Source organism: Sinocyclocheilus anshuiensis, unplaced genomic scaffold (genome assembly GCF_001515605.1).
Source record: "Sinocyclocheilus anshuiensis isolate Anshui unplaced genomic scaffold, SAMN03320099.WGS_v1.1 scaffold868, whole genome shotgun sequence".
NCBI classification, from domain to species: Eukaryota; Metazoa; Chordata; class Actinopteri; order Cypriniformes; family Cyprinidae; genus Sinocyclocheilus; species Sinocyclocheilus anshuiensis.
The window spans coordinates 528096-546137 of record NW_015552624.1 but is presented as its reverse complement, the minus strand read 5'-3'; the positions used below and the strand labels follow the sequence as shown (position 1 = coordinate 546137).

The 18042-nt window shown below is 37.9% G+C and overlaps 1 protein-coding gene across 1 annotated transcript in view; it reads right to left on the bottom strand.

The window, feature by feature from the left end:
• Window positions 1–18042, bottom strand: part of LOC107666348 (junction plakoglobin-like) — a 77436-nt gene that overhangs the window by 15073 nt on the left and 44321 nt on the right. Inside the window, exons 4-9 of the mRNA XM_016457611.1 lie at window positions 17950–18037; window positions 13496–13749; window positions 11926–12164; window positions 6750–6951; window positions 6509–6653; window positions 4001–4104 (exon numbers count right to left, since the gene is read on the bottom strand). Coding sequence (XP_016313097.1) covers window positions 4001–4104; window positions 6509–6653; window positions 6750–6951; window positions 11926–12164; window positions 13496–13749; window positions 17950–18037 — 1032 coding nt within the window. The remainder of the gene's footprint in view (window positions 1–4000; window positions 4105–6508; window positions 6654–6749; window positions 6952–11925; window positions 12165–13495; window positions 13750–17949; window positions 18038–18042) is intronic.

The following is an 18042-nucleotide window of genomic DNA, read 5'->3' as shown; positions in this document are numbered from 1 at the left end:
TATATATACACAGTATATTGTATTTTCCATTTTCATTTTTGTTAACATTTTTGTTGTATTTTTTGTCATTTTTTAATAGTTATTAGTTTTATTAGTTGTTTTTTATTAATTTATTTTGTCCATATAGTTTTTATTATTTTTTATTTCAGTTTTAGTTTGACTTATTTTAGTACATCAAGTTAAACTAAATGAAAAGGAGAAATGCTGCTTTGGCAACTAGCTGAAAACAAAGTTTCAGTTTCTTCTATTTTATTTTATTGCAGTTAATATTTATTAAGTAACAAAAATTATTATTATTTTTTTTTAATGTTTTTAGGTTTAGTTAACTATAATAATCCTGATGCTCACCAAGGTTGCCTTTAGTTGACGTAAAATGCAGTAAAAGTAGGAATACTGTGAAATATTATTATGATTTAAAATAACAGTTTTATATTTGAATCTATTTTAAAATGTAAATCATTCCTGTGATGGTAAAGCTGAATTTTCAGCATCATTACTCCAGTCTTCAGTGTCACATGATCATTTTAATATGCTCATTTGATATTTTTGAGAAAACCATGATCATTTTCTTCAGGATTCTTTAAAGAAAAGAAAGTTCAAACGAACAGCATTTATTTAGAAATAGAAATATTTTGTATCATTATAAATGTCTTTACTGTCACTTTTGATCAATTTAATGCATCATTGCTCAATAAAAGTATGAATTTCTAAAAAAAAAAAAAAAAAAGCTCCACTGGCAACATTTGTGATATAATGTTGATTACCACAAAAATTATTTTGTTGACATGCATATTGTTTACATCTTGTGGCTATACACATTTTCAACATTTACAAACTAGCCTCATTCACATCCATTGCAAGAGCCTCACTGTGATCCAGATTAATGCCTTTTTTAAAGGAAAAGAGGGACAAGTGGAATCATTTTTTGAGGTCATCAACATCAAGCCACAAATACTGTCGACTGAGTTTACCTTGTGCTGAACCCAGAATATTCATTTAACATTCATCTTTTTAATAGATCAAGATTCACATAAAAACACGACATTTCGAGAATCAGGCAGTCATAACCGCTAATTATCACAAATGTAAGACATGATAGAAGAGGAGGAGACTGAGATAAGAAACAAATGAAAGAGCAAAGGCAGTGGAAAAACGAGATGAGAATGAACGCGAGTTTGTGAAGGATTAGAGACGGACAGACGCTTAAATACACAAATTTAAATTCTACACACTTTCTGTGGGAGCAGGAGACACATCCACTAAAACAAATTTAATAATAAGGGTGAAAATGATAACCTGTTTATCATTAATTGTGCATTTTCTGGGCCACTGAATTCTGAGTAGCAGTGATGAGGGACAGATTGTGAGGAGGTGAGGAACAATTATGAAAACCACCAGTTGCCTGCACTATAAAACCATTAGAAAGTACAGAGGAAAAACTGTCAGACTACATGAAAGATGTTCAGAGGTTTTCAAGCTCTGGCTGCACTGCACATTTGATAACTGAATGCAATATTGAAAATGGTATTTTTATTTCATTTGTAAGCAAATATTCTAATTATCTGCTTTATAAACCCATTTCACGTTCAGTATAGATTCATGATTGACTGATAATCTGGATAATTTTTCTACATCCGGAAAACAATAACAAGGTAAAACACAAAAACGCAGCTTTTCCTTTCAAACAACAACTTTTGGGTGGTTGCTAGGATGTTCTGGGCAGTTGCTAGGCAGTAAATGGGATGTTCTGGGTGTTTTAGGTGTTTGCTAGGTGCTTTTCTGGGTGGATGCTAGGAAGTAGAGACCTGTGCGGGACGGATTTTTCAGTCCCGCTCCCGCCCGCGACATTCATGTTTTGTCCCGTTCCCGCCCGCATAAAAGTAATCTATATAGATTTTTTTTCAGTACATCGAAGAAATTTACATAAAATGGTTCTGTAATATCTCCTAAGCTCCACAACATACCAGCATAAACGCTCCCGATAAAATATTTGTTATTTAGGCTAAGCATCAACATTCACATTCACAAACCACTGTTATTTTTAACAGAAAAGCAAGCATGTGCTGCTGCGTGCATGGTTTGGCAAGGCAGAATGCCAGCAGCGCGCTTCCTTTATTATCACTAAAAGCTGACATCTGAGTTAATCGCGATCTCATAAAGCTCTGTTATATCACATCAAATACAGTGGGTACGGAAAGTATTCAGACCCCCTTCGTTTTTCTGTCAATATGGGGTGCTGTGTGTACATTAATGAGGAAAAAAAATTAACTTAAATCATTTTAGCAAATGGCTGCAATATAACAAAGAGTGAAAAATTGAAGGGGGTCTGAATACTTTCCGTACCCACTGTATATGCACAATGAATCTTTCACAGTGTCTATACTTCGTGTGTTAAAATGAGAGGATTCGTGAGCACGCAATTTCAGCACTGTGGTGAGTAGATTCTAACTTAATCTCTGATTGGCCATTGCGTTCCAGAAATCAACAGCTGAGTCTGTGATTGGCTACATTGCGCAACCTTTTAAACACGTGTTATAAATAGAAACTATGCCTAGCTTGCGCATGTCAATCATTTTAATGTTAATATTAGTTGTTCTTTTTGCTTTTGTGCAACAGATAAATAACAATTTATATGTTTTAAACACTTTATGTTTAGATAATTTCTATTTTGCGGGAGTCCCGCGAATAATTTTATTCTCCCGCATCCCGCACACACACGAGTCTCTTCCCACCTGCACCCGCACTCACCCATCAAGAGTTGTCCCGCGCCGCACCCTGTTACTTTGGGTCCCACGGGTGCAGGTCTCTACTAGGAAGTTAAAGTAATAGTTCACCCAAAGATGAGAATTTGCTGTTAATTTACTCACCCTCATGCCATCCAAGATGTAGGTGACTTTCCTCCTCAGAAGAACAGTAAAGAGGATTTTTAACTGAAACCGTGGTCCTTGGCGATTCATAAAATGCAAGTCAGCAGCTGCATGATTTTTGAGAATAAAAAAAACATATCAAGGAACACAAAATTAATGCCTGTGGCTCCTGATAATAAATTGAGGTCTTATGAAGCGAAACGATCGGTCTGTGCAAGAAACTGAACATTATTTACAACGTGATTACCTGTTTATACACAGCCTCAGGCAAACGGGAGAAATTTGATTCTTTTCCACAAACTGGCTCTTTCGGACAGTTTGTTTCTGGTTCAAATAATTGATTCTCCAGTATGTTTTGTAATCACACAATGATGTAATGTACACCCAATTATATTATTAAAGCACCCAATAATGATGTGAAACGTGGATGGATGTAAAAACTTTCCTTTTGCCCATTCATTCAGCGGCTCATCGGTCTTCAGTCTGAGTCTGATCTGTTTCCTCAGTTTTAGTGACTGTTGGAGGAAATGGAGCGCTGAATGACTTCTTTCATCATTGGATCATATATGCCGGTGTTTTGGCTCATTTCAACTCAGAGTGACTGTCAGGCATCCGAAGTGAGTTTTGACTGAGTAACTTGTAGATCTGTGCCGCTTGAATTTCAAGTTTCCGTTCAGTCCGATTTGGTGAACTGGTTCAACTAGTTCACCAAAAAGAACCGGTTCAAAAGAATGATTCGTTCGTGAACCGGACATCACTCCGGACTGTTTGCCTGAGGCTCTGGATTACAGGTAATAATGTTGTAAATAATGTTCAGTTTCTTGCACAGACTGATCATTTCTCTTCATAAGACCTCAATATATTGTCAGGAGCCACGGGTGTTCAGTGTTCCTTGATTTGCTTTTTTATTCTCAAAGCTGTTGACTTGCATTTTATGAATCACCAAAGACCAGAGTTTCAGCTAAAAAACATCTTTACTGTTTGACTCAAGAAAAAAAGTCACCTACATTTTGGAAATCCTGAGGGTGAGTAAAAATGTGAGCAAATTTTCATTTTTGAGTGAGCTACTCCTTTAAGTACAGTGCACCGTTGTAACAAACACATGGTCTACAGAGAGGAACAGCTCATTTTACCTGCTTGGTTGCAGCGTCAGAGAGATTCCTCAGGGTCCACAGGCAGTTCTGTGTCAGACGCTGACTCGAACCTGTGAGATGTTGGCTGAGAGCCTGCATACCTCCTGCCAAATGGAGAGAAAAAGGCTTAGAGTCCATATTTATTGGACTTAGCCACAAAAAAAAGGAAGAAAGGACAAAATTATCCAGCTACACAACCTGCTCTAAAAAGAAGGCGGCTGTATTTCTCCATGGATTAGGCATTGTCTGCCAAGGAGAGAGAAATGTCTTTTGGAGTCTGTGAAGATAAACTAAAAGCCACATGGCTTAGGAAGATAAAAAGAGGGAAGGAGATTAGGAGACATCCTTGAAAACAGCTTCTCATCCAGTGTTGTAACTACACGATCCTCAGCGCTTTCTCAAGCGAGTGTCGAAACGTCATATGGGAAGAGGACATAGTCACGCCATAACTGTGAAGACTTTTATGAGATCAGCTCTGGCAGGCACGATAGAGTGAGATATTTGAGTCCCGCAACCTTTGTCGTTGTATTTCTAAGTATTAATTCGCTGAAAGGTCAGCGTTAATAAGGTAAAACCCATACAGTGACTGCCGTGAAACAAGTGCTGACAGGCGGGTTTGATAAAGGTGGGTTTTTACATAAACTGCATCTGTAATATTAGTTTTAATGGAAAATCTACTTGAGTTGAATTCAATGGCTAAACCCTGTATTGTTGGGACTCTAATATAGCGGGTTTAACACACATGCGGCTAGTATGTTGAGTCATAGTGCCAATGTGGATGATGCAGATTCAAGTTTGGCTTGTAACATGTCCCGATCCCATTTCCCTTCTCTCCTTAAAAAAAATGTGGCACTCTCCACTGTCTTTGATGGTCATAAAAACCAGTCATGGAACAGTAATAAAAAGAAAAATAATAGTGATTTTCTGGTGATTCCTGGTCATGCTGTGCAAAGGAGCTCAGAAAGCTGAATCATCCATTGATTTGCATTCAAATCTCAGGGGTTTTTTTCAAAACAGTTGGGTTAGTTGTATTTTTTGTTCAAAATAAATGCAGCCTTGGTGAGCATAAGGGCGTGTTCACACTTGGCGTCTTTTTTTAAGCTGCCAGCGTTTGTTTTACATTATAATCCTATGGAGTAAATCGTGTTTTCAAAAAAGTCCTGAGCACTTTTTTAAATGCCACCGCTGGCATCTTTTTCTGCAGCTCAGAGCGTCTTTTCAAGTTGAAAAAAGTTTAACTTTTCTGAAAAAAACGCCCTACGTCAAGCGCCTTTTTGACAGCTGACCAATGACAAGCGAGTAGCGAGACCTGTCGTTTCCATAACAACAAGAACAAGAAAAAATGGAGAAGGTGCCGGTAGATAAACTGATCGTACTAGTTTCGGAGCACAAGGAGTTATATGATATGAGCACTAAATATTTAGTATAATAATAATGTTTTAATGTTTAGTCTAAAATATGCCGCAAACCGTGCATCATCCAACCGGAGCTCCTGGACTAAATTGTTGTAAGCACCATACTGGTTCCTTCCCCGTATAATGTTGTGCACCCACAAACGTCATTGTAAACCGACATTCTCTTCCCTGTTAACTTCAAAAGCCAACGCAAGAGCCAATTTCCTTTTTCTCAACATTTTTGCACCACACAGCGCTAGATTACTGTTGCAGCTGTTGCTATAGCAACAAAAGACGCCCTCGGCTGCTATTTGTAACAGAAACGCTGCCAGCTTTTTTTTTTCACAAAAAAAAACGCCCATTGACAACCATGTCAACTTTTTCTTGTCCAAAAAGACGCCAAGTGTGAACATAGCCTAAGAGACATTAAAAACATTAAAAAATCTTACCAACCCCAAAGTTTTAAAGGGTAGAGTATAATTGTTCAAATATTTTTTTCTCTCTTTCTTTTTTAAATAGTAGAATTGTTACACAACAAACAAATGGAAATCATCCGCAGCAATCTCAGAAATACTTAATAATGTAATAATCACTAATGACTGTAAAAGTCAAGCAAATTCGTTCATCAAAAAGTGAGGAAAAATATGCAAAAAGCCCCCAACACCCTCAGACAAAAACCCAGACAAAATCTGAAGCAGAAAAAAAAGAGATGGAGATTGTGATATTACAGGGAAATTATACAATAATGCCCAAGAGAGCAGTCCTTGGGAATGAAAGAAAAGATATAAGAATATTCCTCTAGGGTCTGGGAATAAAAAAATACATAAAAGTGAAACAAAGGGGAAGAGTGTTAAAGGGGTCATATGATGCTGCTAAAAAGAACATTATTGACGTAGACATGTGGGGGCGTGTTAGAACGAGCCGTTTTAGGTAGGCGTGGTTAACTCTTAACTTTTATAAAGAATATCTCTTTGGATTTGAGACTTTAGTCTTTGCAACTTTACAGATCTTCTTTATGCACCAAGAGCTTGTAACACTCCAAAGAGAAAGGAAAAATTGAAATCGCATCATATGACCCCTTTAAATGAAGAACGTAACGCACACATTTACTCACCAGCGTCAACAATAGCCGGCTTGCTGCTTGGACAGACAGAAAGCACCTTCAGGACTCTGCTGGTGGTCCATAGGAGCTTCTCATAGTTGTAGTTTCTCATAATGAACACCAAACTTTCTGGCCCAGCATTTGCCAGGATGATCAACTGTAAAGAGAGAAAAACCACACAGATTAAGGCCAAAAATATACTTTAAGTGAAATCAGTCTCTAAGGCAATGCATTCTCAGTGATTATACGACACCTTGCTTTCCTGATTGCCGTAAGACAGCAGCTGCAGGCAGTCTGTGGTGATGGCCAGGAACTTGGGGTTGGTCTTTTTCAGAAGAGGGACCATCCTTTGCAGTCCATCGGCCAGACGCACTGCCATCTTGGCTCCCTCCTGGTGCAGTAACAGGTTGTGTAACGTGGTAATGGCGTAGAACAGCACTGACTCCATAGGGGAACTGAAGAAAGAATAAAATATTTATAACATTTTCAAATCATAATGCCCAGAAGAACCACTAAATAGGATGATCCCCTTGTGCTGCATATTTACATGTATACAGACATTCTTATATTGTGTAATAGTAAGCATGATATTAAAAAGTTACAAATGTAATTGTTTCCACAATTTAATGCTTTCATACTTTGTTGCACAACAACAAGTTATTCAAATATTATCTGAAAAATATTTACTGTCTATTAAATTAATTATGTATCTTTTTTCTAGTCAATACAAGAATAAAAAAGGTGAAACACAAAAACGGTTGGAAAATAAGATGAACATTATTAATAATACACAATACATGTATACTACCTATTGTTATTCATTTTTAATAAATAAGATTTCTTATTAAACTAAATGAAATATCAAACATATTATATTATAGTACATATAATAGAATAGAACAGAACAGAACAGAATAGTATAGAACAGAATAAAGATGAACATTATTATTATTACAATTCTGATTATTATTAATGATTGAATATTATATAAAATAAATCAAATACTATTCATTATTCAAATAAATAATAATAAACAAATATCTAAATTATATATTGTTATTATAGATATTAGAATATAATACATTTCAATAATTTATATAAAACTATTAACAATTATTGCTTTTGATTTACTGTCAAAATGCATTTGTTAATATTCTTTGCATAGAATATTCCTCTGAGCTCTAGTATCACGGACCTCAATTTGAAAATTTAATAGACAAGATGAAAAGTATTAAATTATTTACTTTTTACATTTACTATTACAGTTACAGCATAAATTAGACTTCTCGATTAGAGAAAAACAGATAGTCCTGCCACCGTTTATCAGTATAACAAACAACAAAGAACGAACAACGTTTGTTATCAGGATGCAACGTTTTCACAGAGCTACAGACAAACCAGTCTACAAATGGCTTACTTACAGTTGTCTGTGCATATTAAACTAGAACATAAAAGAGTGTTTTCACGAGATGGTCCTCACAGCAGAACACAAGATCCAGGGGGCGTGGCTGGATCCAGATCCAACTCCTCCCACCTTACATATACCTAAACCTACACGTCTCCACCCCCGGTTTCCTAAACCCACCCATCTCCACCCCTAAACCTACCAATCTCCCAAAGCTCCACCCCTAAACCTACCAATCTCCACCCCCTAGATGTTGATCCAACCACGCCCCCTGGATCTTGTGTTCTGCAGTGAGGGGCTACTGGTTTTCACACCAGAAAAATGACACACACCACCTTTAAAGATCTAGACTGCAATCAAGTGGTTGCATGCAGCACTCTTTAAGATATCATCCTTGAGCAAGACATTTAACTATAGACTGCAGCAAGCAGACTGTCCCTGTAACTTAATATGGTGATACCATGTCAAAGTTGCAGCGGCCCTGGTTGCACGGTCATAAAGATCCTGCTCTACTCTATTATCTCAACATCTGCCGCAAATTGGCTTTCTGACAGAGCAAATTTCCCATCAGAGTCCAAATATATCTCTAAAATACAGCTCTGCTATAGCCCTCATTGCAGTGTAGTGGACGCTTCCACATACAGAAAATGGACACACTCTCCTGCTTTAGCATTGCTTAGTCACAGCGTTCATCAAAATGCACCAGAGGTTAGGAGATAAAGTGAGCACAAATTAATGTGCACCACAATGAGAGAAGAGCACGATGCACGATGTGCAAAGAAAACGCCAGGCTGACCAGACCAGTAACGGAAGGATTATGGCTTCCCTGCTGACCATCATAAAACCAGCATGAATTTCCATGCCGGTCCAGGCTGGTTAGTGCTGGTTTGGTGATGATCTAGCACGGTCCGTCTAAGGGTTCTCTTAGGAACTGCAGCATCCATCAAATGTTTGCCACTGTTCAACCAAAACCATTTGTCTGTCCATGTACAGTCAAGGGACTAATTAAAACATGAAATCATTAGACCGGCAAGGCATCTGTCATTCATCATTTATCTAATATTACAGATACAGAAGTCAACACTGGATATCTGCATTTTCAGAGATGGCTGATATACTGTAGATAAAAATTTTATATTTATTTCTCTGCCATGGTTTTAATATTTAACATTTTACATAAAAATATCATTTGGACCAAGCAGTGATTTTTACAAAGTAGATATTTAATGCAAAAATCTAGTTAAAATAGTCAAAACAAGTTTTACAATTACTGTTTTCTTATAAGAATATTTAATCTTTTTTCGTTACATTTCTAATTTATTTCTATATTTTTTCTTTCATTTATTTATTTAAACATGTTTATTTTAATAAAAATAATTTAGGCACTCTAGACAGGAAGTAACACAAAAGTCCAAACACAAGACAGGAGACCATGGGCAAGATCATGACAGAGGCCCCCCTTAGGAGCGTATTCCAGACTCTCCAAAATAAACACACTTAAATCCAGGAGGGAGGTGGAGTGGAGGCGGAACAGGGGGAGGGATGGAGGGACAGGACGGGGTGGAGCAGAAGACCACGACAGCAGAGTAGACGGGATCGAAGACCCCCACGAAGGAGCGGATGACCAGGGTAGAGTCCAGACCGCAGCCATGATGGAGGCCCACGGTGGAGTTGATGGAGGGAGGAGCCATGGTGGAAGAAGGGCTGTGTCCACCAGGGACCCGACTGACGGTGGAAGAGGAGCCCAGGGCAGAGACGGAGAGCCGCAGAGCCAAGGCGACACTGAGGATCTGGAGGGCCATGACGGAGCTGACGGCTCAGGCGACAGAGGCGCAAGTGAGGATCCGGAAGACCACGGTGGAGCCGGAGTGACAAAGGACCAAGGTGGAGCTGAGGGGAGGGAGGAGTCCAACGGAGCCAGAGGGATGAAGGGACGAGGCATAGCCGGAGGAGTGTAGTCCCGAAGCGTAGGCAGGTGGACGACCGACCAAGGCGGAGCCGGAAGGACGAGGGAGCCTGGCGGAGCTGGTGGGCTGACGGGCCACGGTGGAGACGAGGGAGCCAGGAGCTAAGGTGGAGCCGATGGGTCGAAGGGCTGAAGTGGAGTCCAGGTCTTGGAGGCTGAAGGCGAAGACCGGGGATCCCCCAACCATGATGTAGCTGGAGACTGGAAGTCCCGCAGCGAATACACACAGCATACTTCCCACAGAGGAGGAGCTGAGGGACAGACAGGGAACAGCGGAGACAGAGCTGAGGGGCTAGCTGGCAGAGACAGAGGTGGAGGGAGTGGGAGGCTGGGTGGTTCCTTTTTAGAAAACAGTTTAGGGATAGGAAACACAGAGAGTTCGTGAACGGCCTCCTTGACTGTGACTGGACAGGCAGAACGTTTATTAACAGCCTCCTTGGCGATAACAGGACAGACAGAGAGTTCATAAATGGCCTCCTTGGCTGTGGCTGGGCAGGCAGAGAGTTCATAAACAGCCTCCTTGGCTATAACATAACACACAGAGAGTTCATAACTGGGCGCCGCCACCACCACGCAAGGAGCTGAAGCAAGCTCCGCCACCTCTGGAGGTTCTGCAGCATCAGCCACCACCTTTGGAGATCCTGGAGCGAGCAGCGCCGCCTCTGGAGGTTCTGCAGCCTCAACCACCACCTGGAGATCCTTCAGCGACTGCCATCGGCTCTGGAGTTTCGGCGGTAGTGTGTGCAGCCCAAACACACCATAAAGCCATCCCCCATATAGGAAGTGCTGTAGACATGGGGATTACTTCTGGGACAGAAGGGCTTGAGAGCGTTGGTTTAGTGGTAGCGTCCCTCTCAACCTCCCCTACTGCAAAGGGGGATTCACAAAACTGCAGGACAAATTCAATAAACTGTGCCAGGGTCCAGCTGGGGTCTTCTTCTGGTAAGTTTAGACTAATATTTGGATCAAAGCCACTCCATAAACAGTCTTTTACCATAGCCTCATCACCAGGCATAAGGTGGCTATACAAAAGGAACTCCTCCACATAGCATTCAATGGGTCGGACCATTGTGAAAAATGGTGCAGAGCACACTTACGGGGTCGCAAAACACTCCTGCTAGATCCATAATGTGGTCAGTTGTTCTGTAACGTTGTAGAGACGAGATGAGGCAAACAGAGGTGAGGATCTACGTGCAGGAGTTTAATAAAAATTCAGGAACCAACAAGTAATCCAACATATGTAAAACAAGGAACTCAGACAAGGGCAGGGAGCAACCATCACAGACATTCAACAACTGACAAAGACTAACTGAAACACTGGGCTATTTGCAAACAGGATAACAAAGTAACAAGGTAACAAGACACACCTGGGAAAGGAACCAAGACAACCAAAGAAACAATAGGACTACAAGTTGACTACAAATGGCACTCTAGACAGGAAGTAACACAAAAGTCCAAACACAAGACAGGGGACCACGGGCAAGATAATGACAATATAATTGCTTTAATATATTCGTTATATTAATTACATTTATTATATATTTAATATTGATTGATACAATCAATTATTATGTCATTACATTATCTATTATGCAGTCAATAAAACACAAAACACATTTGGTATTTGCTATTATATGTTTGTTAATTTTTTAAATTTTATTTTAAATTTAGTTTATTTTATTTTTTTATTTTATATATTATTATATAATATATTATTTTAGTTTATTTTAGTATTTTATGTTTGCTTGTTTTTTTTATGTCTATTTAGTTTTCATTCATTTTTATTTTAGTTTTAGGTTTTAGTACTTCAGATAAACTAAAATAAATATGCCCTAGCAATTAGCTGAAATAAAATAAGTTTAAGATTTTTATGTTATATTTCAGTTAATGTTTATTTTTTTTTAAGTAATGTTTTATTTTCGAGTTTTAGTTTTATTTAACGCTAATAACCATGACAGCTTTTGAGAGACATTCTGTTGTGTTACACCCACATGCCGATCAAGTGCACACATTACAGAAGTAAAAGGCTATGCACAAACTCCTCAGACACACACTGACCTGAGCATGCGCACTAGTGCAGGGATGCCGCCCGATTTGAAGATAGCTAGCAGGCCCTCGCGCTGGTGCGAGAGACTGTGCAGGACACTGGCAGCGCAGCGTGCCGTCTCCAGGTCTCCGGTGTTCTGCATGGCCCTCACCACAGCCGACACCATCTGAGGAGACTGCATGAGCACACAGCGAGACGCCTCCTTCCGAGTAAGCTGGTTCACAATCAGTGCTGCCTTATTCACCACCACCTGCAATGGTAAAAGAAAAAAAATTCAGACATCTTGCATGTCAAAAAAACTTTTATGTGCAGCAATTCTGGTATATAGCAGTATGATATGACATAACAGCAATATAGCATATCCTATCTGTCTAATCATATGCAGTTTATTTAATAGTTTACCTAAAATTTTTAATTTGCTGAAAATTTACTTACCTTCAGGCCACCCATTATGTAAATTAGTTTATTTCTTTATGGGAACAGATTTGGAGAAATTTTGCAATACATCACTTGCTCAGCAATGGATCCTCTGCAGTGAATGGGTGCCGTCACAATGAGAGTCAAGAAAGCAATATCATAATAGACGACAGAAGCAACCGTTTGAAGTTAAAAAATGTCATAATGATGGATTTGTTTCTTACATACATTCGCTTCACAAGATGTTAATTGATGGACTGGAGTGGTGTGGATTACTTGTGGATTATTGTGATGTTTTTATCAGCTGTTTGGACTCGCATTCTGACGGCACCCATTCACTGCAGAGGATCCACTTGAGAGCAAGTGATGGAATGCTAAATTTCTCCAAATCTGTTCTGATGAAGAAACAAACTCATTGACATCTTGGATGGCCTGAGGATATATTAGAGAAAATATTCAGTAAATTATCATTTTTGGACGAACTATTCCTTTAAGGAACCATATTTTACAATTGGTGACCCATCACAGAATTAAAATTGCTCAACGTATATATAATTGGAAAATGTGTTATCGAAATAAGAAACTGTAAAGTGTTAATATGCAGACAAAATTCAAAAATATGCAAAATTATTCACATGGCATGAATAGAAAAATTGAGAATTTTTCTATATGGTTTCTAATATCTAAATGTTTTTAGACTTTCAATGGTTGCATGCTCTCGGCAGCCAGTAATTGAACTTGGAAAATAGATCATATCCTAAAGTTGTTTTTCACATCACATCGCAGCACATTTCAGTCCTTTATTTCACTTTATTCCCCCTTTCTCCTTCCACATTTCTAGTTCGTCCTGTGAGATTATTTCCTATCTTGCAGAAGGAAAAGGGTAATGGAAAGATGCATCTCATATTATCACATGCACTGTCCGTCTTATTCTCAGAGAATGACAGCTACTAAGTCAAAACTTTTGTAATTTTACTACAGATCATTTAAGATATCAGCTGATGTGGGATACCAACAGAACAAAAGCTAAAGCTTTTTGCAAAACTGTGATGTTTTATCACTGCTCCTGTTCGGTTTATCCACAAATTGGTCTTTGTTTTTAATGAAAAAGGTTTACTGTGATAATTGTATGTATATTTTCATTTGTACGGATCTTCATTGTACCTGGTCCTCGTCGGCCAGCAGTTTGGTGAGCTCTGGTATGGCCCGTGTGGCCAGGTCAGCGTCATCCTGATAGTTGATGAGATGAACGATGGCTGTTTTGAGGAGCTGCGAGGGCTCGGCCAATCTCTGCACATTGGTGGGCTGGTCTGGATTGCTCTGCGCGGTGAGCACCGTCTCTCCCTCCACTATTGTCTCGGGGAACATGGCCACACGTACTCTCTGGGCTCGAGTTAGACTGTACTGAGCCTCCATATCTGAGTACAGATGAAGAAAGAATCATATTAAACCAACAAGCCACTCAAGGTGATGCATTACAATAATTTTAACACTTATTACTCAGTAATATCATTGATTTGACGGCACTGATACTATCAGATTAAAAAAACAAAACATTGCATCGAACTGAATGACACAACTGTCTTCGGTAGAGCTGCTTTATAGCTGAAGCAAACTGAAACTGTTTATCAAATTTGTCTCATATATGAAGTTTGCATCACTGATTCTTTTACTTCTCTATTTAATACTGTGAAGCTGCTTTGAAACAATTTCTACTGTATAAAGCACTATATAAATAATGGTGACATAACTTGACTGTTACAAGGTGTTTTTACTTTAAAAGAAATAAATAAATAAACCTGTAAGTAACTTACTGATTTTATTTTAAGGTAGCAGAAAACTGTAAACAGACAAAATGTTTAATAAATAATTAAATGTACAAATAAACATTAAAAATATTTGTAAAATATATTAAATGTGAAGTGTGCTATTTTTATGACAAAAAGTCCCAAAAAGTGTTATAATAATGTTATTATTATTATTATTATTATTAAAAATATTAAATTAATCGCTTCTTCCACTAATTATTATTATTATGAAAGTGATGTTTCCGAGCCAGTGTTACACTTGTTGGGACTTTCTTTATCACACTTCAGCTTCACATAATAATAATAATAATATTAATAATAATAATACTAATACTAATAATATTAAATGTTATTATTATTTATATTAAAAATATTACATTAATCGCTTCTTCCACTAATTATTATTATTATGAAAGTGATGTTTCCGAGCCAGTGTTACACTTTTTGGGACTTTCTGTATCACACTTCAGCTTCACGTAGTAGTAATAATAATAATAATAATAATAAATAATAAATAATAATAATAATAATAATAATAATAATAATAATAATAATAATAATAATAATAATAATAATAATAATAATAATAACACTTCAGCTTCACATAATAATAATAATAATAATAATAATAATAATAATAATAATAATAATAATGTTATTATTATTTTTATTAAAAATATTACATGAATCGCTTCTTCCTCCAATTATTATTATTATTATTATTATTATTATTATTATTATTATTATTATTGTTGTTGTTAAAGTGATGTTTCCAAGCCAGTGTTACACTTTTTGTGACTTTCTGTGTCACACTTCAGCTTCACATAATAATAATAATAATAATAATAATAATGGTGGTGATGAAGATGATGATTATTAATTTTATATTAATTGCTTCTTCCACCAATGAATATAATTCATTATCCTGAATGTACTTAACATTGTAGATATGTAGACTTGGTGAATTAATCGATGTGCAGTCACAGGTGTGCGCTTATAGGCTATTTTACCATCTATAGGAGCTCAAATGAGGCTCATCCAATCAGATTTCAGATGCCATCATTTTATAACCCACATTATATCACATCATATTTTGCAGAGTGATTCAGTACAGGTGTGTTCAGGTCTCATTTAATAACAGAATAGATTGACAACAGAGAACCAGAGGTGGGAATCATGGAAGCGCATCTGTGACTCTCCGACTAAAGTGCAATCCAGGCTGGAAGCATCGCGAGCTTCAGAAAGGGGTCTTCGGAGGTTCTGTTGTGATAGCAATAATGTTCAAACCATAAAAAGTGAACCTACTGAACTAAGTGTTTGGATGAGTTTCTAAATGTCACTGGCTCTGGGCGGACAATAAATTTGCAGCTTTCTTCCAAACTACACAAGCACATATGCTGCCATGGTGAGGAATCAATTTTAAAATCCCCAGATATTTACAAGTGACAACATGCACTATGACAACAAAGAATAATGAGAAAACCACAGGTACATTTAATATGCATCTTGAAGAGATAAAGCAATAAGATTCTCTGAGCCGTGGCGCAGGGATAGTTCACCCAAAAATGAAAATTTGCTGTTACTTTACTCACTTTCAGACCATCCAACATGTAGTAACATCCAACAATAAAGAAGATTTTTAGCTGTAACCGTGGTCCTTGGTGATTCATATAATGTAATTCAGCGGCTATTGGTTTTTGAGAATAAAAAAAAGCATTTCAAGGAACACAAAATGAATACCTGTGGCTCCTGACGATATATTGAGGTCTTATGAAGTGAAACGATCAGTCTGTGCAGGAAACTGAACATTTGCAACATTATAACCTGTAATCCAGAGCCTCAGGCAGTGGGGAAATCCGATTCCTTTCCGCAAACTGGTTCTTTCAGACAGTTTGTTTCGATGAACAGGTGCAATTCACTAGTTCGTTCACACAATCAAGCAATGATGTAATGTATAATTATATTATTAAAGCACCCAATAATGATGTGAAACGTGGATGTTTTACATGTATAACACAAAGAGAACAAACGGAACTGTTTCTTCAGTTCAGTGACTGTTGGAGGAACTTAAGCGCTGTTGAGTCGGCACAAACCAGCATCATAAGATCATATACTCCAGTATTTTGGCTCATTTCTAGTCGGTGTGACTGTCAGGCATCCACAAGTTTTGATCGAGTAACTTATAGATCTGCACTGCTTGATTACAGTAGGTGAACTGGTTAAACTAGTTCACCAAAAAGAACCGGTTCAAAAGAATGATTAGTTTGCAAACCTGACATCACTCCAGACTGTTTGCCTGAGGCTCTGGATTACAGGCAATCACTTTGAAAATAATGTTCAGTTTCTTGCACAGACCGATCGTTTCACTTCATAAGACCTCAATGTATCGTCAGGAGCCATGGGTATTAATTTTGTGTTCCTTGATTTGCTTTTTTATTCTTAAAAAACTGTAAATGCTGATTCACATTACATGAATCACCAAGGACCACGGTTTCAGTTAAAAATCTTCTTTATTGTTCAACTCACGAAAAAAAGTCACCACATATTGGATGGCCTGAATTTCTAAATGCTAAATTAACAGCAAATTAAAATTTTGGGGTGAACTATTCCTTTAAAGCAGTGGTCCCCAAACCGTCGATCGCTACTGTCCCAGTAGCTCCCGAAAATAACAGAAAAATAAGTACAAAAATGTAGTACAATGTTTCTGTTATTCTGGGGAGCTACTGGGACAGAAAGAAAGAAAAATACATCATGCCTGAGTCAGGACGTTAACAGAGGCCAGAGATGCTGAAGACGGGTGCAAATAGGAGAAAATCCTGTAGCAGGCAGAGCAAGCACACTGTTCACGATGCTCGAAATATAGGAAGAAAACACAAATATTGAATTGGCGGTGAGGGGTTATATGAATGTATCTCTGAAGGGAACTGACTGTTTCGATGACTGTTTTCTTCTCATCTTACCTCCGTATAAAGTAGTATTTATAAGCCAGCACTGCTTTGTTTACAGCGGTAACCAATGAAACGCTGTATCGCTGCTGTTCCATAAGCGCCACCTGCTGTCAGAGAGTGAATCTGCGTCTCATTCAGCCCGCCTGCTGTTTTTGTTTCATGCAGATGTTTTATGTAGCGTAATTCCAAAAAGATTAAATAGACCATTCTGTTTTTGCTTTAAATCTTGAAATTATACAATCCAATTCAAATCAAAAACAACTGCTCATGCAACATGTGTGTAACATCTTTGTTTGGATCGTGATTAAAATGCAGTGGTTGCCACTCATTTCAAATGGCTACAGGTATTTTTGTTTAAGCCCAGTTTGCATGTTATAGAGCAAATAAACAATAAATAAATTGTGCTTAAAAAAATAATAAATCGAAAATAAAAAATATCTGCAACCATCGGAATCGGTCAATTTGCTTGCATGATCAGTGCATCGCTAATTAAAACACTAAATAAAAGGCCTCATATTGAAAGTACAATCTGGGCTGTCTTTTTCTATCAATTCTTCAATAGGTAGATCTTGTTTTTCATAAAGCCTGAGGTCAGGGATATTGGGCTTGAAAAGGTTGGTGACCACAGCTTTAATGCATATCCTCACGTAGACGATGCACTTCTTATATCTAAGAAAGCAAATCCCAAAATAAACAAAAAAATGCTTTCCGAATGTTGCACAAGTCCAGTGAAACGACACAGGCCTAGCGGAAGGGTTCAATGCCACTGACTCTAATGTGAAATTTTGGAGGCCCTCGGGTCCTATAATTCATCAAAATGTTCCGAAGAGGTGAAGGGAGACCATTGGAGAGAACACATTACCTGTGGCGCTCTCGCCAGCGCTGGCACTGACGCTGTACTTCTTACTGAACTCAGATTCGTCCTCATCTCGAATGGTGGTGGCTCCTGACTGAA